At 42.7% G+C, this 16,162-nt stretch overlaps 1 protein-coding gene across 1 annotated transcript in view; it reads right to left on the bottom strand.

Moving 5' to 3' along the window:
• Positions 1-16,162, bottom strand: part of wwox (WW domain containing oxidoreductase) — a 128,409-nt gene that overhangs the window by 100,578 nt on the left and 11,669 nt on the right. The window contains exon 5 of the mRNA XM_035156935.2: positions 14,549-14,655. Coding sequence (XP_035012826.1) covers positions 14,549-14,655 — 107 coding nt within the window. The remainder of the gene's footprint in view (positions 1-14,548; positions 14,656-16,162) is intronic.

Here is a 16,162-nt window from a genome sequence, read left to right as displayed (position 1 = left end):
AGTTAGCGCTGTCTCATGGCTGAACCCTGCTAAGGTATTATTACCTACACGCAGCCCTATTGATATTGTGACTCCAGCATCTGTTCACCTCCTTGTTACTGCCTGGACCACAACACAGCTTCCTATCTGACTGTGTGCATGGCGTGTGTGTGTGTGTGTGTGTACGGTTTGTTTGTTTGTGTGTGTGTCCTGGACCTCTGGGGTAGAGAGTAGTCAGTGTGCACAGTAGAAGACAAGAGGCTGAGGAGGCTAATAGAGAAACACTCAACACACCAGGGGCCTAATCAACTGCGAAGGACATGTACCCACAGCTCCAAACCTCTCTCCAACACAGACGCACACTGGCCTTTCTTTCTCTCTCTAATCTCACTGATACTGTAAACTCCACACTGCCGGCACCAACGCAACATCTTTGTAAGTGAAGCTTGTACAAAAACAACAATAAAAGAGCAGGCAAGAGCAAAAAACTAACTTTGCCAGCTCAGGTGAGCGGAGGAAAAGACTAAACAAAGGAGAAACAGGAGGAGGAGAGTGAGGACTGAAGAGAGGGAGAGACTCTGAATGAGGAGCTGAGTTTCAGTTATTAGGATCAAATATTAGTGGGGGAAAAAAAACTGGGGAGTGGGCAACATTAATCAAAGTGTTCACCTAGTGGGCAGCCATATGGCAGATCAGCACGCCAACAGTGCAAACTTGCTGATCTTCAGTAACGGGGTGCAATTAATTCCACTGGCTGCATTCATCTCTCCCTCACACACTGAAGGAAGGAGGGGGGAGAAAAGAAGAAGATAGAACAGAGGAGGGCTTGTTGTGACTCTTTACTCTTCCTCTTTCTTCCTTTCTCTCTGGAAGCAGAGGAATCAAACGCGGGTGATGGATGAGGTGGACACAAGGGCCTCAGGTAGCTCCTGTGGCGATGGTGGGGAGAGTGATGGAGGGTGGGGCAAGAAAAAGTGGAGAAATTAGGAGGGTGAGAGATGAGGAGACAAAAGTGGGTAGAAGAGAAGTTTATTCTAAAGCTGCTTTCAGACCTGAACTGAACTCCGGATAATCTCCGGAAATTATCCGGAGTGGCTGTTTGTGAGAAAAGAAATGTCCGAGCCATCCCCCAAGGAAAAACCCTGGAGAATGTCTGAGTAAATAACAACACAATAATATTACAAATATCTCAGGATGAAAAAAGAGGAGCCATATTCATAGAAGACAAAGACGACAACGTCAACTTGGAAAGAAAATGAGGTTTGAGATCTTTAAGTGTCAAGGGCTGACACTGGTGTCGATGTGATCTCCACAGCAGAATTAATATGTTACGTTGTGCCTCCTGTACGCTGCATCCCCCCTCACCTTAACACTCCAGATATTCTCCTTGTGGCGTAAACTCAGCACAGAGTCCACACCCCATTGTCCGGACATTTTCTGGAGTTCATGTCTGATAATGGTTTAAGATTTGGTCGAGGTAATTTTAAGTGGACCTTAAAAGTCAATCTATTCATTTATGTTTTGGGTTTTTTTCCTGAGCTTTTTATACTTTTTATAATTAGTGCAGAAATGTGTTAAAATTAGATATATGAAAAGTAATACTGAAATGCTAAGTACATTTTATGAATGACGGTCAGAATGCCACACTATTCACAAACCAGCATAATGAGTGGAAGGCATGCACAACACCACTGGTCAAAAAATAAAGCCTCATAAACTCTCTGTAAATCCTATAATCTGCGCCACATAATAGCTGTTTCTACACAAGGCTGTGCAAATCAAACATTCAGTCTAATAATCAGCCCTCCTCAAAAATAATGAAGAGCCATTAAAATCCTTTGAACGGTGGCAGAAACTTTTTGCAAAGTTTTCTAGTTTGCACAAACTTGTCAGAGAGAAGGAATCAAAGTTTGTCCTCTTGGAAACCGAGTCAGACAAAAATGTGCAGATGATTCTCCAACACTATCTCAGTGAATCTGAAGAGAGGTTTCCATCGGCAAGATAAAACCAACTGTTTTTAGTTTTTTTAATCAGATATCAATTCATTAAAATGTAAATTAAAATGAGCAGACATAGTAATGATAAGTGACGTCATTCTCAATCATTTCTTTTTCAGATGAATAGAAGAAGCTTTTTGAGATGGTTGAGATCTCACTAGAGCTGCAGTCAACCTATGAAATTCTTGTTTGACTGAAATTCTACCTATTCTTCACCCAATCATGGGAGAAAAATCTGTGCATTATCTCTAGTGAAACTGAATCAGCAGATTGTATATGATTTGTAAACATATTAAATTTGTATTTGCAGCATATTAAATAATTTCAACCTAATTATTAGACCATATATGCCAGTTACGCCAACCAAAAGTTGACAGAGCATCTTGACACTGACGAGTTGGCCTACCAATTTTTCTGTAAACATTAAATAAAGTCCCTTTCCCACTATTCAAAAAACCCACTAACACCCAATTAGATGTAGGTTTTGTCTGCAATTGGATGGAAACAATTTGCATTCACTAAAATCACTCTACAGTATGGTTTTTATCTGCTTCAGCTCTGATCGGTAGTGATGGAAACATGACAACCGAATGAACACACTAACATCTTCTTCTTTATTTTGGCAGTCTAGACTCTAACACTTCACCTTTTCTCGCACAACGTTGTGGTGCACATTGAATTTTCGGGCATTGCCACATAAATATCAATGCACAGTTGTGCTTATCGTTTTTGAAAACAACGCACAACAATTCGTTTTCTTCATATTGTGCAAGATACAAACCTGGCAAGACAGTGAAGTGAGAGGGCTTCTAGAATTCCCCTGATAAGCCGGCAGAATAAAGTGAGCCTGACCACACACAAACACACACACACTCCTCACAGACCTCTTTTGGTTTTATGTAAAATTAGCGTCTCCCCTGGCTCTTAACACAAGCTCATCTCCATTAGCCGCAACCTAGTAAAACTGACTCCTGCAAATGAGTTGTGGATATGCACTCCCCTGGCCCTTTCATCTCTCCCATCCATTCAAATATACTGCATCTGCTATCCCGCGTCCATATCTCCGTAAGTTGGCCCATCCCATAGGCCTAGTCACCATACCACTCATACCAATATCATAAATGACTGTGGGGGAAGCCTTCATTAGGGCAGCGATGCCCCTCCACCCCTCTAATCAGGGCATTTTCCTTGAGCGTGTAGGGATGGTACTTTATGGCCCAAATGGGGCTCTGTTAATGAGGAAGTATACTGTACATGTCTCCATTTCCTGTCTAGCCAGGTCTGCAGTTCCTGTATTTGGCCTTATTATGAACACAAGGCTTTTTAATGAGCTATGTTCCTCTTGGTCATTCATTAAACACCACATAGACATACAATAACAGAATAAATGAAAAGACACAGAGAATTAATTACACTACAAAAACACACCGATACTCTCCAAACACTGTGATGTAGCCATGCGGGTTATTACCAAGCTATTGAGATGGGAGGAAATAAATTTCAAAACATGTGTCAAGAGAGATATTTACATGTCTTTGTTTCTTTCAAATGGGGGGGGAACTATTCACTGCACTCCAAGCCACAAGAGTTTAAACCAGTATGGTGACAGCTGAATTATTGCAATGTCACAGTAAATTCTGTTAGAGCGTTCCCACAAACTCTCTGCTGTTTCACATTCTGCTCTCAGCTCGCTCATTCTTCTCAATCCCCCTCTCTGCACCTATGATCTCTCACCGTCCCTGTCTTTCCTTCTCTCCATCATCCCCTCTTCGCTCCCAGGCCTCGTTGACATTAACCTGGAGCACTCACATTTTCCCATGGTTCTCCATGTTGCTCTCCACATGTCAGAGCGGGAGGCTTTATGGCCCACATCCATCAGCGTCACATGCCAGGATTTATGGGAGATGGAGTCCAAACCTGATCACTCTGAATCAGTCTTGCTGAAGCCGACCCCTGGGCCGCTGTGGGATGTAATGGATGAGCGTCCATGCCACACCACCCCCACCTCACCCTGCTGCTGCCTTCACTTTCTTCTCCTCACCCACACTCTGCACTCCCTCCCCTCTTCTCTTGTGATTTTAACTCCCCTCTGCCTATCAGTCCAGTCCTCTGGGTTGCCCCAGTTGGCTCATCTTGGTCATTCATTCAAACCTAAGGGAGATTTGGTTACCAAAAGTTAATGAGGCAGACTCACTCAAGTACCCATACAGACATAAGCTCATCATTCATTGCTATGTGTTGGGTTTTATTTGGGCTAATTTATCATGACACTGTATTAATGGGCAGCAGTGCCCTTCAGAGGGGAGATGAGAGGCACCAATTAACTCTGTTCACTGTCCACTGCCACACACAGACCTGTAAGAGTGACAAAGGTCTGTCAAGTTACTCCATCCTGTAGCAGGTCTCTGTGCCACATAGATCACCACTGTGACTGACAAGGAAGCAGAAGCTCAGTGGATGATCAAGTACATAGAGCTAATACATTTCCCAGACACTTGCACTGGAACTTGGTCCACCTGCTCTCTAAAATACCAACAGGAGTAAAAAATCTTTCCTTCTGACCCAACTGACTTTTACTTACTGGTGCTATCACTGTCCAGTGTTCCATACTCACATGATACATTCACTTTTTTACAGCTATAATGCCGACAGATTTACCACTTTGAATTCTTTGACATTTTATGCAATGGGTTGATTTCTGATGGATACCGTCAAAATTGGGTGACGTACATTTTGTCAACTATAACTGTAAGTTTTGACTTACTGAGTTGGTTTGAAATGCCGTCATCGACAGAATAAGAGTTTAAGGCTACTTCACTTGAGAATGAAAACTTTTGTACTCATAATATGGCTGTGCAATTAAACAATATCATTATTTATCAGCAATATAACAAAGGTTCAATATCTAACGATGTATTGCTTCGGCATTCCATTCTGCTCATAAAGAAGAGTTTAAAACAACAAACTTCCCTCAGAATCAGTCTTTAAATTTAAAAAAATTATAATATTGTGACATCCATCATGATAATGGTTGATATCTATTCCCCAAAAAAATTTTACATATAACATTTGGTCATGTCGTCCAGCCCTAGTTCATTATGTACTGCAAAGAAACTGTGGCTAAAGCTACATGTTCCAGTTACAAGGTGAACATCCTCACACATTGAGGACAATAAAAAAAAAGACAAAAAGCCAGAATTAAGCAAATATAACACTATAATGTAAGTGTCATTTTCCAAATCCAATACCCTAAACTCTGATACTATGGAATCCATTCCCCATCCCTACAAAACAATGCAGTATGAATTGGTCCTTGGTCTTGGAAGTAATCCTTGTTTACCGCTGCAGGAAGTAAGATGGTGAGCGGGACATGGTAACATTTGCTGTTTATTTAAGAGTAGAAAAAGCACACTGTCTGTTTCTTACACCTATGCACGTGTAAGGTCATTTATTATAACAGTGCTTCAAAGTCAACTGTCCACTGAGAAAAAATAACCCCAATCCATTGTGACAGCACCGGTGGAAAAATAAGAGACATCATGCTTCTCCTTCATGGCATCCAGAATTAATCAGCTGGGCCCCGGTGGTCTACATATAGTGCTGTGACTGAGGGAGTTAGAGGTTAAAGGTCAAACTGTGTTCACTGGTTTACAGCAGGTTTTATTACAGAGTTATTTGATATATTTACCCAACCTGTTCACCTTCTAACCTGCCTCTATAGAGAGCTGGTTATCTAAAAGTTGTACCATAAACACACACGCCAATACACACACACACAGAAACGCACACACATGCTCATTTCTCAACTGGAACACATGAAATATTGCCCTGCGGCCCCCAAAACAGGTCCGGACCCTAATAAAGGCTTTACACTATGAAAGAAACACAGTGAGGCAGCTCCGACACCTCCGAGCCTCCCTCAACATACGCACATACCCACACACACAAGCGCAGAGCCTGGCCACAGGTCAGGAGAGCCTGTAACTCTCTGTAGTCCACGAGAGCAGAGCCGTTTGAACCTGTAATATGTTCCTCTCTCCCCTGGTGCCACTCGTTGAGTTTTTAGTGCAGGGGAAATTACACCTGCTCTCTAGCCTGAGACCAGCACTGGTACACACACACACACACACACACACACACACACACACACACACACACACACACACACACACACACACACACAACACACACACACACACACCACACACACACACACACACACACACACACACAGCTAAAACAGGGTATTACAAACAGACAAACACATGAGCACACAGGTAAACCTTAGAACAGCTCTATAAATGGACCACAGCTGTATGACAAATGAAGAGGGAGTGGGTGTGGGTGTGCATGTGTGATGTTGCATTTATATCCCAACACCACTGATCAACAAAACATTTTATAGGAGTGCTTCACACACCATTAATGCACTGGAAAACATGAGCAGCCCAAATAGCAATAACACATTAACAGCCCAGCTCTGCATCCACCAGGCAAAACACAGCTGAATGGATGGAAAGCATAAAGAATATGACCTGGCTTCACCAAACAAACACAGCATGTGGAAAAATAAAGTGCTTTATCTATATCATTAACACAAAATCAATTATATGCACCATAGATGTGTAAGATTATGATTCTTTACTGTTCTGTAGGCCTAATCATTTGTTAATGTGTGTAGGCTTAATCACAGGTTAGCCAGGCCGCTCCATCATCGAAATCTTCAAACAACATGAACACAACATCGAGCCCACTCTGCAAGTCAAATGTGAGCTGAGAGATAATCATTGATATGGGGGTGGGGGGGAATGAAACTAATAAAAAGGCAGTGTATCAAAGTATCGCAGTTAAGCATTAGTCACGTGAGGGCAACTATGCCACAACTCCGGTGTTCTCTAAATGAATCCCCCTCGTCCCATGCTTGATTTATGGACCTGTAAAAACACACGTTGTTTTTAATCTACTGCTGCCTGAATCTGCCTCTCTAATGAAATGTGGATCTCTCCCTCTGTGTGTGTGTGTGTGTGTGTGTGTGTGTGTGTGTGTGTGTGTGTGTGTGTGTGTGTGTGTGTGTGTGTGTGTGTGTGTGTGTGTGTGTGATAATGATGTATGGGCTGAGGTCTGATTCTTTGAGCATGAATTTTCTCTCTGATAAATATGCATTCAGTTACACAGACTGATTAAGCTGTAAACCAGTGTTAACTCTGTGTCAAGGCACATACAAACACACACATATATACATAACTTAGATGCACACACACTCTCACATACACACATACATGCACACAACTTCCCAGAAAATAATGATAGCTGTGCCTGGGGCAGGATTGTTTGGATGCCTGGAGCGGTTCACTGATATCATTTCCATGAGACCTGACTGCAGAGGATATCCTATAAACACGAGACAAGGCTCAGAGGCTCAGCCATATCAGCAAAAGCAAAGTCAAAGCACAAATCTAAAGAAACATTTTGCAGCTAGCTTCAGTTTTGCACCAAAATGCAATTAATAAAAGCTATAGAAATGTAAAAACAATACTATTAATTTGAATAAAACTAGAATGTCACACTGTAGAGTTCACATCTCTGCCAAGGCCCAACAGTCGCCTGGTCAAACCACATTTAAATTCACCAGATCCAGATTTTTATTTGGATCAGAACACACTCATAAATACCAGTCAGATTTTTTTTATCAGGACATGTGAATTAGTCTCTGAGAAATCTAAGAAAATGTTTCAAGAAAGTGAAAAATTATTCCTGGATCCAGATACAAAACACAATTTAATGGGATCTTCCCTCTCGCATCCAATAAAGTAGGACATATTTACAAAGTAAAAATTAGATATTGTAAAGTGTCATTGCTTTGATCAGCCCCTATTGTTTTATAAACATCCTGATTGGAGGGCGTCTGACTGCAGAGAGCTTTACGACTGGTATTCTTGAACGGTCTGACATTGAAATGTGTGACTTACAGTGTCCGAATGGTCAGACATGGCAGCTGTTGACTTATTGTGACGCACTTGTCTGTTCATTAGTGACTATCCCTCTGTCCTTCACAGCAAAAACAAGCTGACAACAGGCTACACACAAACACAGGCCTCCTATTTTAAACATGTGAAACACAATCAGACATAGATATATAGGGCACCACACACATGCACATGCTCATCCACACACACACTCTCCCATCTCATGTCTGAACATACTCTTGGTGGCTTATGAAAGATGATGCGACACAGCATCAGGCAATTTAAATCACACAGAATTACATCTAATTAGTCTATTGCATCTCCTATGAACTTTATCATGGGATCTGAGAGCCTGTGCTAATTTTCCAACTGCGCTAAAGATGCTAAAAGTGCTTGAGGTAATAGCAGATAAATGTTATAGCCTGCCGCCAGATGGTTTCTGCGTTCAGCATTACTATGTTTGCTTGTTTGGCAGACATCAACTCAGCCCGAGTCTATTTGGCTGCAGCTTATTACAACTGGCTCATCTCCTGATTTAAAACATTAGTGGGTGCTGGACTTGTCTCTCTGTGGTCAGCACTTCTCAGACTTCAATAAAAACATCCCCTGCTGGCAGAGAGAGAAAGGGAGAAAGTGTGAAAGAGATCCAAGCAACCTCTCACCTCTCTCATCATAAGAAGCCGTCTTCCCAGGGCTATGAGCCCTCCTTCAGAGCGGAGAGTGAAGGAGTGAAGGATGAGAGTCTGTCAGGTTCAAACAACAAAGAGGTGCTGCCTTACACATCCTTCCACAACCTGTCCCCTTCAGTGGCATTGACATCATTTAAATCATTTAAATACTCCCCAACATGACCTATGGCAAGTGACCCGTCATTCTAACGCTCGCACCTCCATGTGAGACGGCTGCCGAACTGCTTATTTAGCAGAAAATACCACCCGGCTAACTATGTGATTTATTCAAAATTATTCCTCAACGGAGCTCCTTCACACAGAGCGTTTGCCCATAGTTCACTGTGGTCCAGGCAATTAGGAGCAGGCCACACCTCTTCAGGAGACAGAGCACCTGGCTATAGCAGACAGACATAAGGAGGAGGAGAGCCGAGCGGTGCACGGCTTTTCATGACGGGCTGGAATAACTAAGCAGAGCAGTAAGGGAGAGTGAGGGAGTGAGGAATGCAAGCCAGGCACTTTAGGATTCATTTAGGTTCCCCCATCTCCCTGGTCACTTTATTAGCAGTCTGGGAAGAGTGATGCATGTCCCAAAGCTATGCAAAATGCATAATCAAGCATTTAAATACACACCATGTGGATGGGTGTGTGCAATGACCATGCACGTGCATGTACGTGTGCATACGTACTGAACTTGTGACACGTATTACAAAGAGATGCACACACACACACAAAATGCTTACTACTGTAAAATCTCAAAGTATTCAACTCTTACAGGTTTATACTAACAGCCCATGCTACACAAAGCCTCTTTTAGTATTCCCATGAGATGCATTGTAACCGTAACCTGTGTAATGTAAAGAAATCCTCAATGGTATATTACAGTAAATCCTATAGTAGTTGCAGAGCTTTGTGTGGTTGCTTGCTGGAGGAATGAGAGCTGGATAAATTTGAGGGAAAAGGGGGTTTCCTCATCAAATTTACATATCACAATTCCACCCTCATTCCATCCATCCTTTCTGCTCTCTCGGGCGCCAAGCCCATGTAGCAGCATAGTTGGGGACGTGGGACCTTTTTATTCCCAGTGTGCAGACAGAACGCAGGCAGGAGAGAAACAAATAAATAAGTAAATAAAGAGAGATGAGAAGGTGTCCCTGGAGAGGAGGGGCGAGTGATACTAATACACGAGGAAACAGACCGATTTGCACAATGCCTCATCCTGGAAATAAGGGACAGCGCATTTCCCTCAATGATTCAGTGGATGGACCTGAGATTGGAGGAGAGGATTGGGCCAGCAGGGAGAGGTGGGAGAGTAGGTATAATGCCGGTGTATTCTCGGGGCAATCTGAAAAGGAGCTCTAGGGCCGCTTAACTACAATCTGCGACATCACCAACAACAATCTCCACTGGATTTATCTGAGCTTTAACGGTTTTGTGTCAGCAGAACCACATGCAAAAAAATATACTTTGCTTTTGCTTTTTAATCAAAGGCAGTGCACCACGTGTGACAAGCATGTTTTAATTGAAACAAATCAAGGAAATAGCTGTTTTGCAGTTTGTCGTCACAAAGGAATGAAAATAAGCTTGTGTGGCCGTCAAGCTAAAAGGTCAAATCCTGCAACACACAAAAACTAAAAACTATGAACTGCGATCTACTCAAGTCTCTGGTAACAGTGACCTGCTAAGGGGCTGCAGTTTCCTTAATCATTTAGAGAAAAAGACATGTTACTGAATCGACGGGTGAATGGAGGGGGACACAAGTCTTTTGACGTCTTTCTGAAAGATGAAAAAAAAAGAAAATGCCAGGGAGCGAGGGAAGAGAGAGGGGAAGAGTGACTAAAAGAGCAGCATCCTGAGGCCCTGGAGGGGGCTGCAACAGACCAGGTCAGCATTTCACATGTGTCACTTCCTGTTGGCCTCAGCGGGAGGAGCGTGGCATGGCATGGTGGCCAGCGGGGGCACGGGGCCTGTCAGACTGACACAGGAGGTTATGCACCGGGCAAATAGACAAATGCATGCACACATGCATCAACACAAACACACACACACCACTTTTCCTCTCCAAACAAGTGTAATTCAGGTTAAATGTAGAGTGAGAATGACACAGGAAGGGGTCGGAATATACAAACGCATCCTTATGAACACAAGATACTTTTATGTGGGACTCAAGAACTTTGCTCCCTCATACGGCTGTATGTAGGCCATGATGCATAAACATGTGACATTCTCATTATAAATCATAGGCTATGAGCAAGAAAAAGCGTAAAAGAGTGAATTGGAAAGAGTGTGTATGGGGAAAGCTTGGGAACACAATGGTTTGTACCAACAGTTTATTTCCATCTATCTTTCAAGGCCTCTTCTACCTTTGCTTTGTGAAACTCCACCTGAAATAGCAGACACCTGCACGGGAAAGAACATTGTGCTTCATTGATTCTGACGTTACCTTATCAGTGTAGATATCCATACATATATATATATACATGTAGGTTTGTGGCAGAGGAAGAGTGTATTCTTTGTCTGATTTTCATATGTAGCAGAGGAACTGTCTGTCTGCCTGTTTGAGTGACCACTGTTTATCGGCTCTCAGTCCGCCTGTCTCACTCTGTCTCACTGGCCTGTGTTAATGCTGCTGTTTGACATTGCAAGCAGCAGGCTTTTTTTCTCCCAGCAGCCTCGGTGGACACTGAGCTTTAGCCTAATTGGTTCCAGAGCAGACCCTGACAGAACTCTCCGCAGCGGCACACAGCCATATTAATACCCCCCCTGCCACACACACTCACACACACACATACACAAAGCAAAAACAAGCACAGCAATCAGTGACTAGCTCACTAATTAATGCCTTTACAAAGAATCTCATTAGCATGTGTTGTAGAGAGGGGCAGTAGGGGAAATGAGCATTTTGGAAAAAAAAAATTTTAAAGGAAAAAATTCATAAAATAAGACCATGGCACGTGTGCGTGTGTGTGAGTTCTATTCCACTCAGGGGCCAAGGGCCTTGCTTGGCCCACCAAGCAACGGGCTATATCTCATGGGAGTCCATTACAGCTCTCTGAGGGAGACGTCAGAGTCAAAGATAAGCAGAATTTTAAAGGCAATCAGGAAAAATAAATCTCCGGCACGCAGGCAGCTCTTTGGTTGTTAACCAGCAACTTAACCTGCCTGTTCTGTGAGCGGAATAGGAGATAGATAGGTAAGGGGCGGGGGGGTGGAGATGACGTGTAGTTAAAGCGCAGAGCAGAGGCCAAGAACTGCAGGCCTTTAAGATTTGCCCAGCATCGCTCCCTGAAGGACTCCACAGGACAATGCAAGGATGCAAAATTTACAATAACCCTGAAAATTATAAGTGCATTAATCAACTCGATCTATTTGGGCTATTTTTGGAGTATAGCGTTTCACTTTCTCTATCTGTTTTCCCAACTCCTTCTGCTCTCCCTCCATCTCTCCGAGCACCCATCTGCTGCTTAATCCCCTACTGGTTTTACTGTGGCTTCATCACAGCCTGTAAAAACGGCCACCTTTGAACCCTATAAAGGCAACCAGCAGGTTTATTGTAAAACACAATCATAAGGTAAATGTTTATCCCCTCTCTGCCACTTTAAACTCCCCTAATGAGCCCGCTGGAGGGGCTTCACCTCACAGCTCGAGTAGAAGCAGAGAAACAACACGTTCTGTTCGGCTTAGACCTAGGGCCGAGATGCAGCTGAAGCCCCATCATGAAAACAGTGCACGGCAATAAACTAATTTAATGATGAACAGTCAGGTAATACAAACCCTAAAGTGCCAAACAAGCTATATAATGTCAAGTATTAATGAACAGTTAAAATGGGCTAAATATAGAAACAGATATTTTCATACTAGTGAGTTAGTACAGGGAACAGTTTTTCCAGGAATCTTGTGTGAAGCATATCGTTCTGTTTATATTGAGGCGATTCCTGGCAAACCACTATACGATTGCCTGGGAAGGATAAACCCTCTGACCTTGCTCTTCCTAACAGCCAGTGGTTGTTCTGACCTTCCCATTATCCATCTGTGACCCCCTTATTATACCCACTGTCAGAACATGGTGCTACGCTGAACCGCTCCGCCCTGCACTGCGGATGAGCCATCACTCTCACCTCTGAACAGCAGCGCTAGCCCACGCAGCCACAGACACAGAGAGAGAGAGTTAGAGAAATAGAGAGTTCAGAGTAATAGTAAGCAGGTAGTTAGAGGTCAGGGGTCCTGTGCAATCGGGACAGCAGTTCCGCTCCTGGCAGCCAGAGCGGAACTCTGAGAGGGACCTGGAAGTAGATATGATGACCTTTTGTACAGAGGACCCCAAAATATACCCTCTTATCAAAATGACCTTAACGTAGGAGCATGGGAAGGCGAGCAGAGCCCATCCATCATCTTAAAGATTAATCCTCCTCTCTATTCTTCTCCAGAATCTATTAATAATGTCGCCAGAGGGGAGAATTTGCGGCAAAGATTTATTCTGATATTGTGACTTTTATTCATTAGCCTATAACAGGGGGATTCCTTGAGAAGGAAATATGGAGTGAGCTTAGGCAATGCTAATTCCCTACTTGTGCTCTATTTGAACTATACAGAACTCTATTAACTAAGCCTCTATTAAATTTGCTGACTATCTGCACGCCCCGTGCCACTGTATCCCACAAATATGAGAGATTATCATTTACACTCCAGAGGTCACGAATCATTTACTCTTCGGAAACTATTCTAAGAAGCTTCCATTTGTTAATTAACAAACATCTAATGACACCGTGGATAATTCTGTGGCAGGTGCGAAGCTTGAAAATCAATTTGACGACGGAATCTGGTAGTTGGGTCCGAGCTTTTCCTCACTCGTTTAGACAAAGCAGCTACATTAATAGATCTGTACACTGGATTTCACACTGTGGAGCAGCACTGACAGCCCCAGGGGCGTACTTCAATTAGAGACTTGGGTGAGTTGAAACACTGCAGATCTACTCTCGCTCAAAGGCGTTTGTCTCTCTCTCTCTCCCTCCCTCTTTTCCTCCCTCTCAGCCTCTCTCTCTCCATATCTGCACTGAGCACTCACTCTCCTTCTTCTTCAAGTCCTGCTCTCTGTAATCAACCCAGTGCTAATGGCTTATTCTTTCTGCTCCAGCACCCACATTTCACTTGTTTATTTTCCCACACTCGTAAATCTGGGGACACGTCACAGGCGCAGCGATATTAGAGCAATAATCTCAGGTAATTATCAGATGCCCTCTCGCACTTTTTTTCTCCGTCTCCCTCCTTCACTTTAACTCTCTCTCTCTCCCTTTCTTTACTCGAAGACACTTACAAGGAAGTTTCTTCACCCTTCCAGAGAAGTGTGCAGGCAGGTTTTGAGAACCTGAACATAAAGGTTTGTTAACATTTTCTTAAAAGGGGAGAGGTGAGTATGGAGATCTTAGAAAAATTTGGATCATATATTTCATGGTAATGACACACAAGATGTGTTATTTCTACAGCACACAACTTGCCAGGGGTCTAAAATAAGCCTTTTTGTAGGAGAATAACCCCAATCCCAAATAATTAGTCTAATAAGTAAAAAAAAGATGAGGTAATGCTGTGTGTCTTAGTCCCATAAAGTCAGAAATATATTCTTTCACTTGAGGAAAAAAAGGCTGAATAATATAATAAAATAGCTGGCACTGTAGTTTTTAGCAAACACAATTAAAACAGGATTAATAGTGCATTTGTAGAGAACTATTTTAAATTGCGTACTATTACACATTTAGTATGCCATCAGTGTTTATGGCAGCAAGATCATGCATGTGCCCACTACATGGCTCACTCATCCGTTTTAAGCACTTTTTGGACAATGCGTGCCTGTGCACACTTTGGCTGCCCAGCCAACGCCTATTAGTGAGATGAATTCATTGTTACTTTACAGATAGCATTCCTGGGTTTTCCTGTCACTTACCCACTCCTGCTGTATGAGGCTACTGGCCTTGATGGCCCGGGACAGGTTCCGACACGCCAGAATCACATGGGCGCCGTGAAGAGCAAAAGACCTGGCTGTCTCAAAGCCTGCGACATGTGGAGGGAGACAGAGAGACACAAAGATATTAAAAAAGACGGAAAATAAGCGAGCAATGCTTCAAAGATGAGTTTTTTTCTGAAGATAACTTTGATTCTCAGGGGTTGAATCTAATGGGGGGTGGGGGGTGGTGGTGCTGATGCTGATGGTGGGGGTGGAAGTTAAAATCCCTATCAATTTCCCATATAATTTATTTCATTGAGTAACCCAGTGGTCCAGGAGATGGAGTTAATAATTTCTCTCTGAAGTGATGAAACTGATGGAATTATTGTGGTTCAAGACTTCTTCCCCCTCGTCTTAGATAAAGTTTTGAATTTGACCGCCGGCTCTGGAGAAGGCATCTCTGCTCACACTGGGGCTAGAGGAAGGGAGGTCGGTTGTTAATTATGTTGTTAATTATACAGTGATGGCAGTAATTATGAAAACATGGATCATAATAGAGGGGTGTCAAATGAACAATCGAACAGACATGACATTCAGACTGAACCTCGGTGTGATATTTCGGAACATCAAAGGGCCTCTGATAAGGACATTTCTCCCATGAAACGAGGTCCGCAGATACGCCCAGAATTTATCAGTCCAAGACGACTTCATGGCTCTATCCAAATCATATAGTCACGATAAAACTGACAAAAACTGAAGATAGAGGGAGAGAAGTTCATTTCTAAATTACAAGTCTAAATGGGTCATTTCAACCCGTAGGTTGAATTAATTTATGAGATTAACTTTTTTTCCCTTCACCGTATTTTTATTTCCTCTGACATTTACTATCCTTCAAAGTGTCGTGGAAAAGTTCAACAGCATCACATTTTTCAGCCCCACAGTAAATACATACCATCATATAGACACATTCACAGTGTGAGTGCCCCGACTGACAAACCGACGGCCACAATAACTGATCTGCGGCTCAGAGGGTCTGAGAGGCAGAGTGTATCAGAGGGTGGATTAATATGAACTGTAATTAGATTATATGTCTTAATCTGATTTTCATTAAGAGCAAAACTGGGAGGCCTAATTGTGAGGAGAGTGCTAAGGACTAATATCTATTAAAACTCAAAATTGGAGTAGGATTGGAAGCCCTTTCTGACAAGTGAAGCATGGAATTAAATTATATGACACCTTATTAGGTGTAATGGAGGGGACTGTGGCTGTGAGCAGAGATTATTTCACTCAGAGGAAATGGAAATGAAAATAAAAACAACATGACACAAAAAACGAGCGGTGTGACTCCCAGAGTAAATATGCGCTTTGAATCTGCAGGTGGAGCAGCAGGCTTTGAGAAACAAAAATCTTCTCTACGTCATGCAAAAATAAATCTGATTTAATTAATACAAAAATATCTACCTCTGATATGCCCTTAACGTATGATTAAAAAAAATTTTAAGATTTTAAATTCCAAACGTGCCAATTTTAAAGCGTTTTCTTATGCGTTCAGAAATTGTCGAGGACGGCTGGATGCTGGTAAACAACAACATCTCACTCTCACTTGTTGTGTGT

This window comes from Hippoglossus stenolepis, chromosome 5, assembly GCF_022539355.2.
Source record: "Hippoglossus stenolepis isolate QCI-W04-F060 chromosome 5, HSTE1.2, whole genome shotgun sequence".
NCBI lineage: Eukaryota > Metazoa > Chordata > Actinopteri > Pleuronectiformes > Pleuronectidae > Hippoglossus > Hippoglossus stenolepis.
Note: the sequence above shows the minus strand (reverse complement) of the source record. Positions and strands in the feature narration are given on the sequence as shown.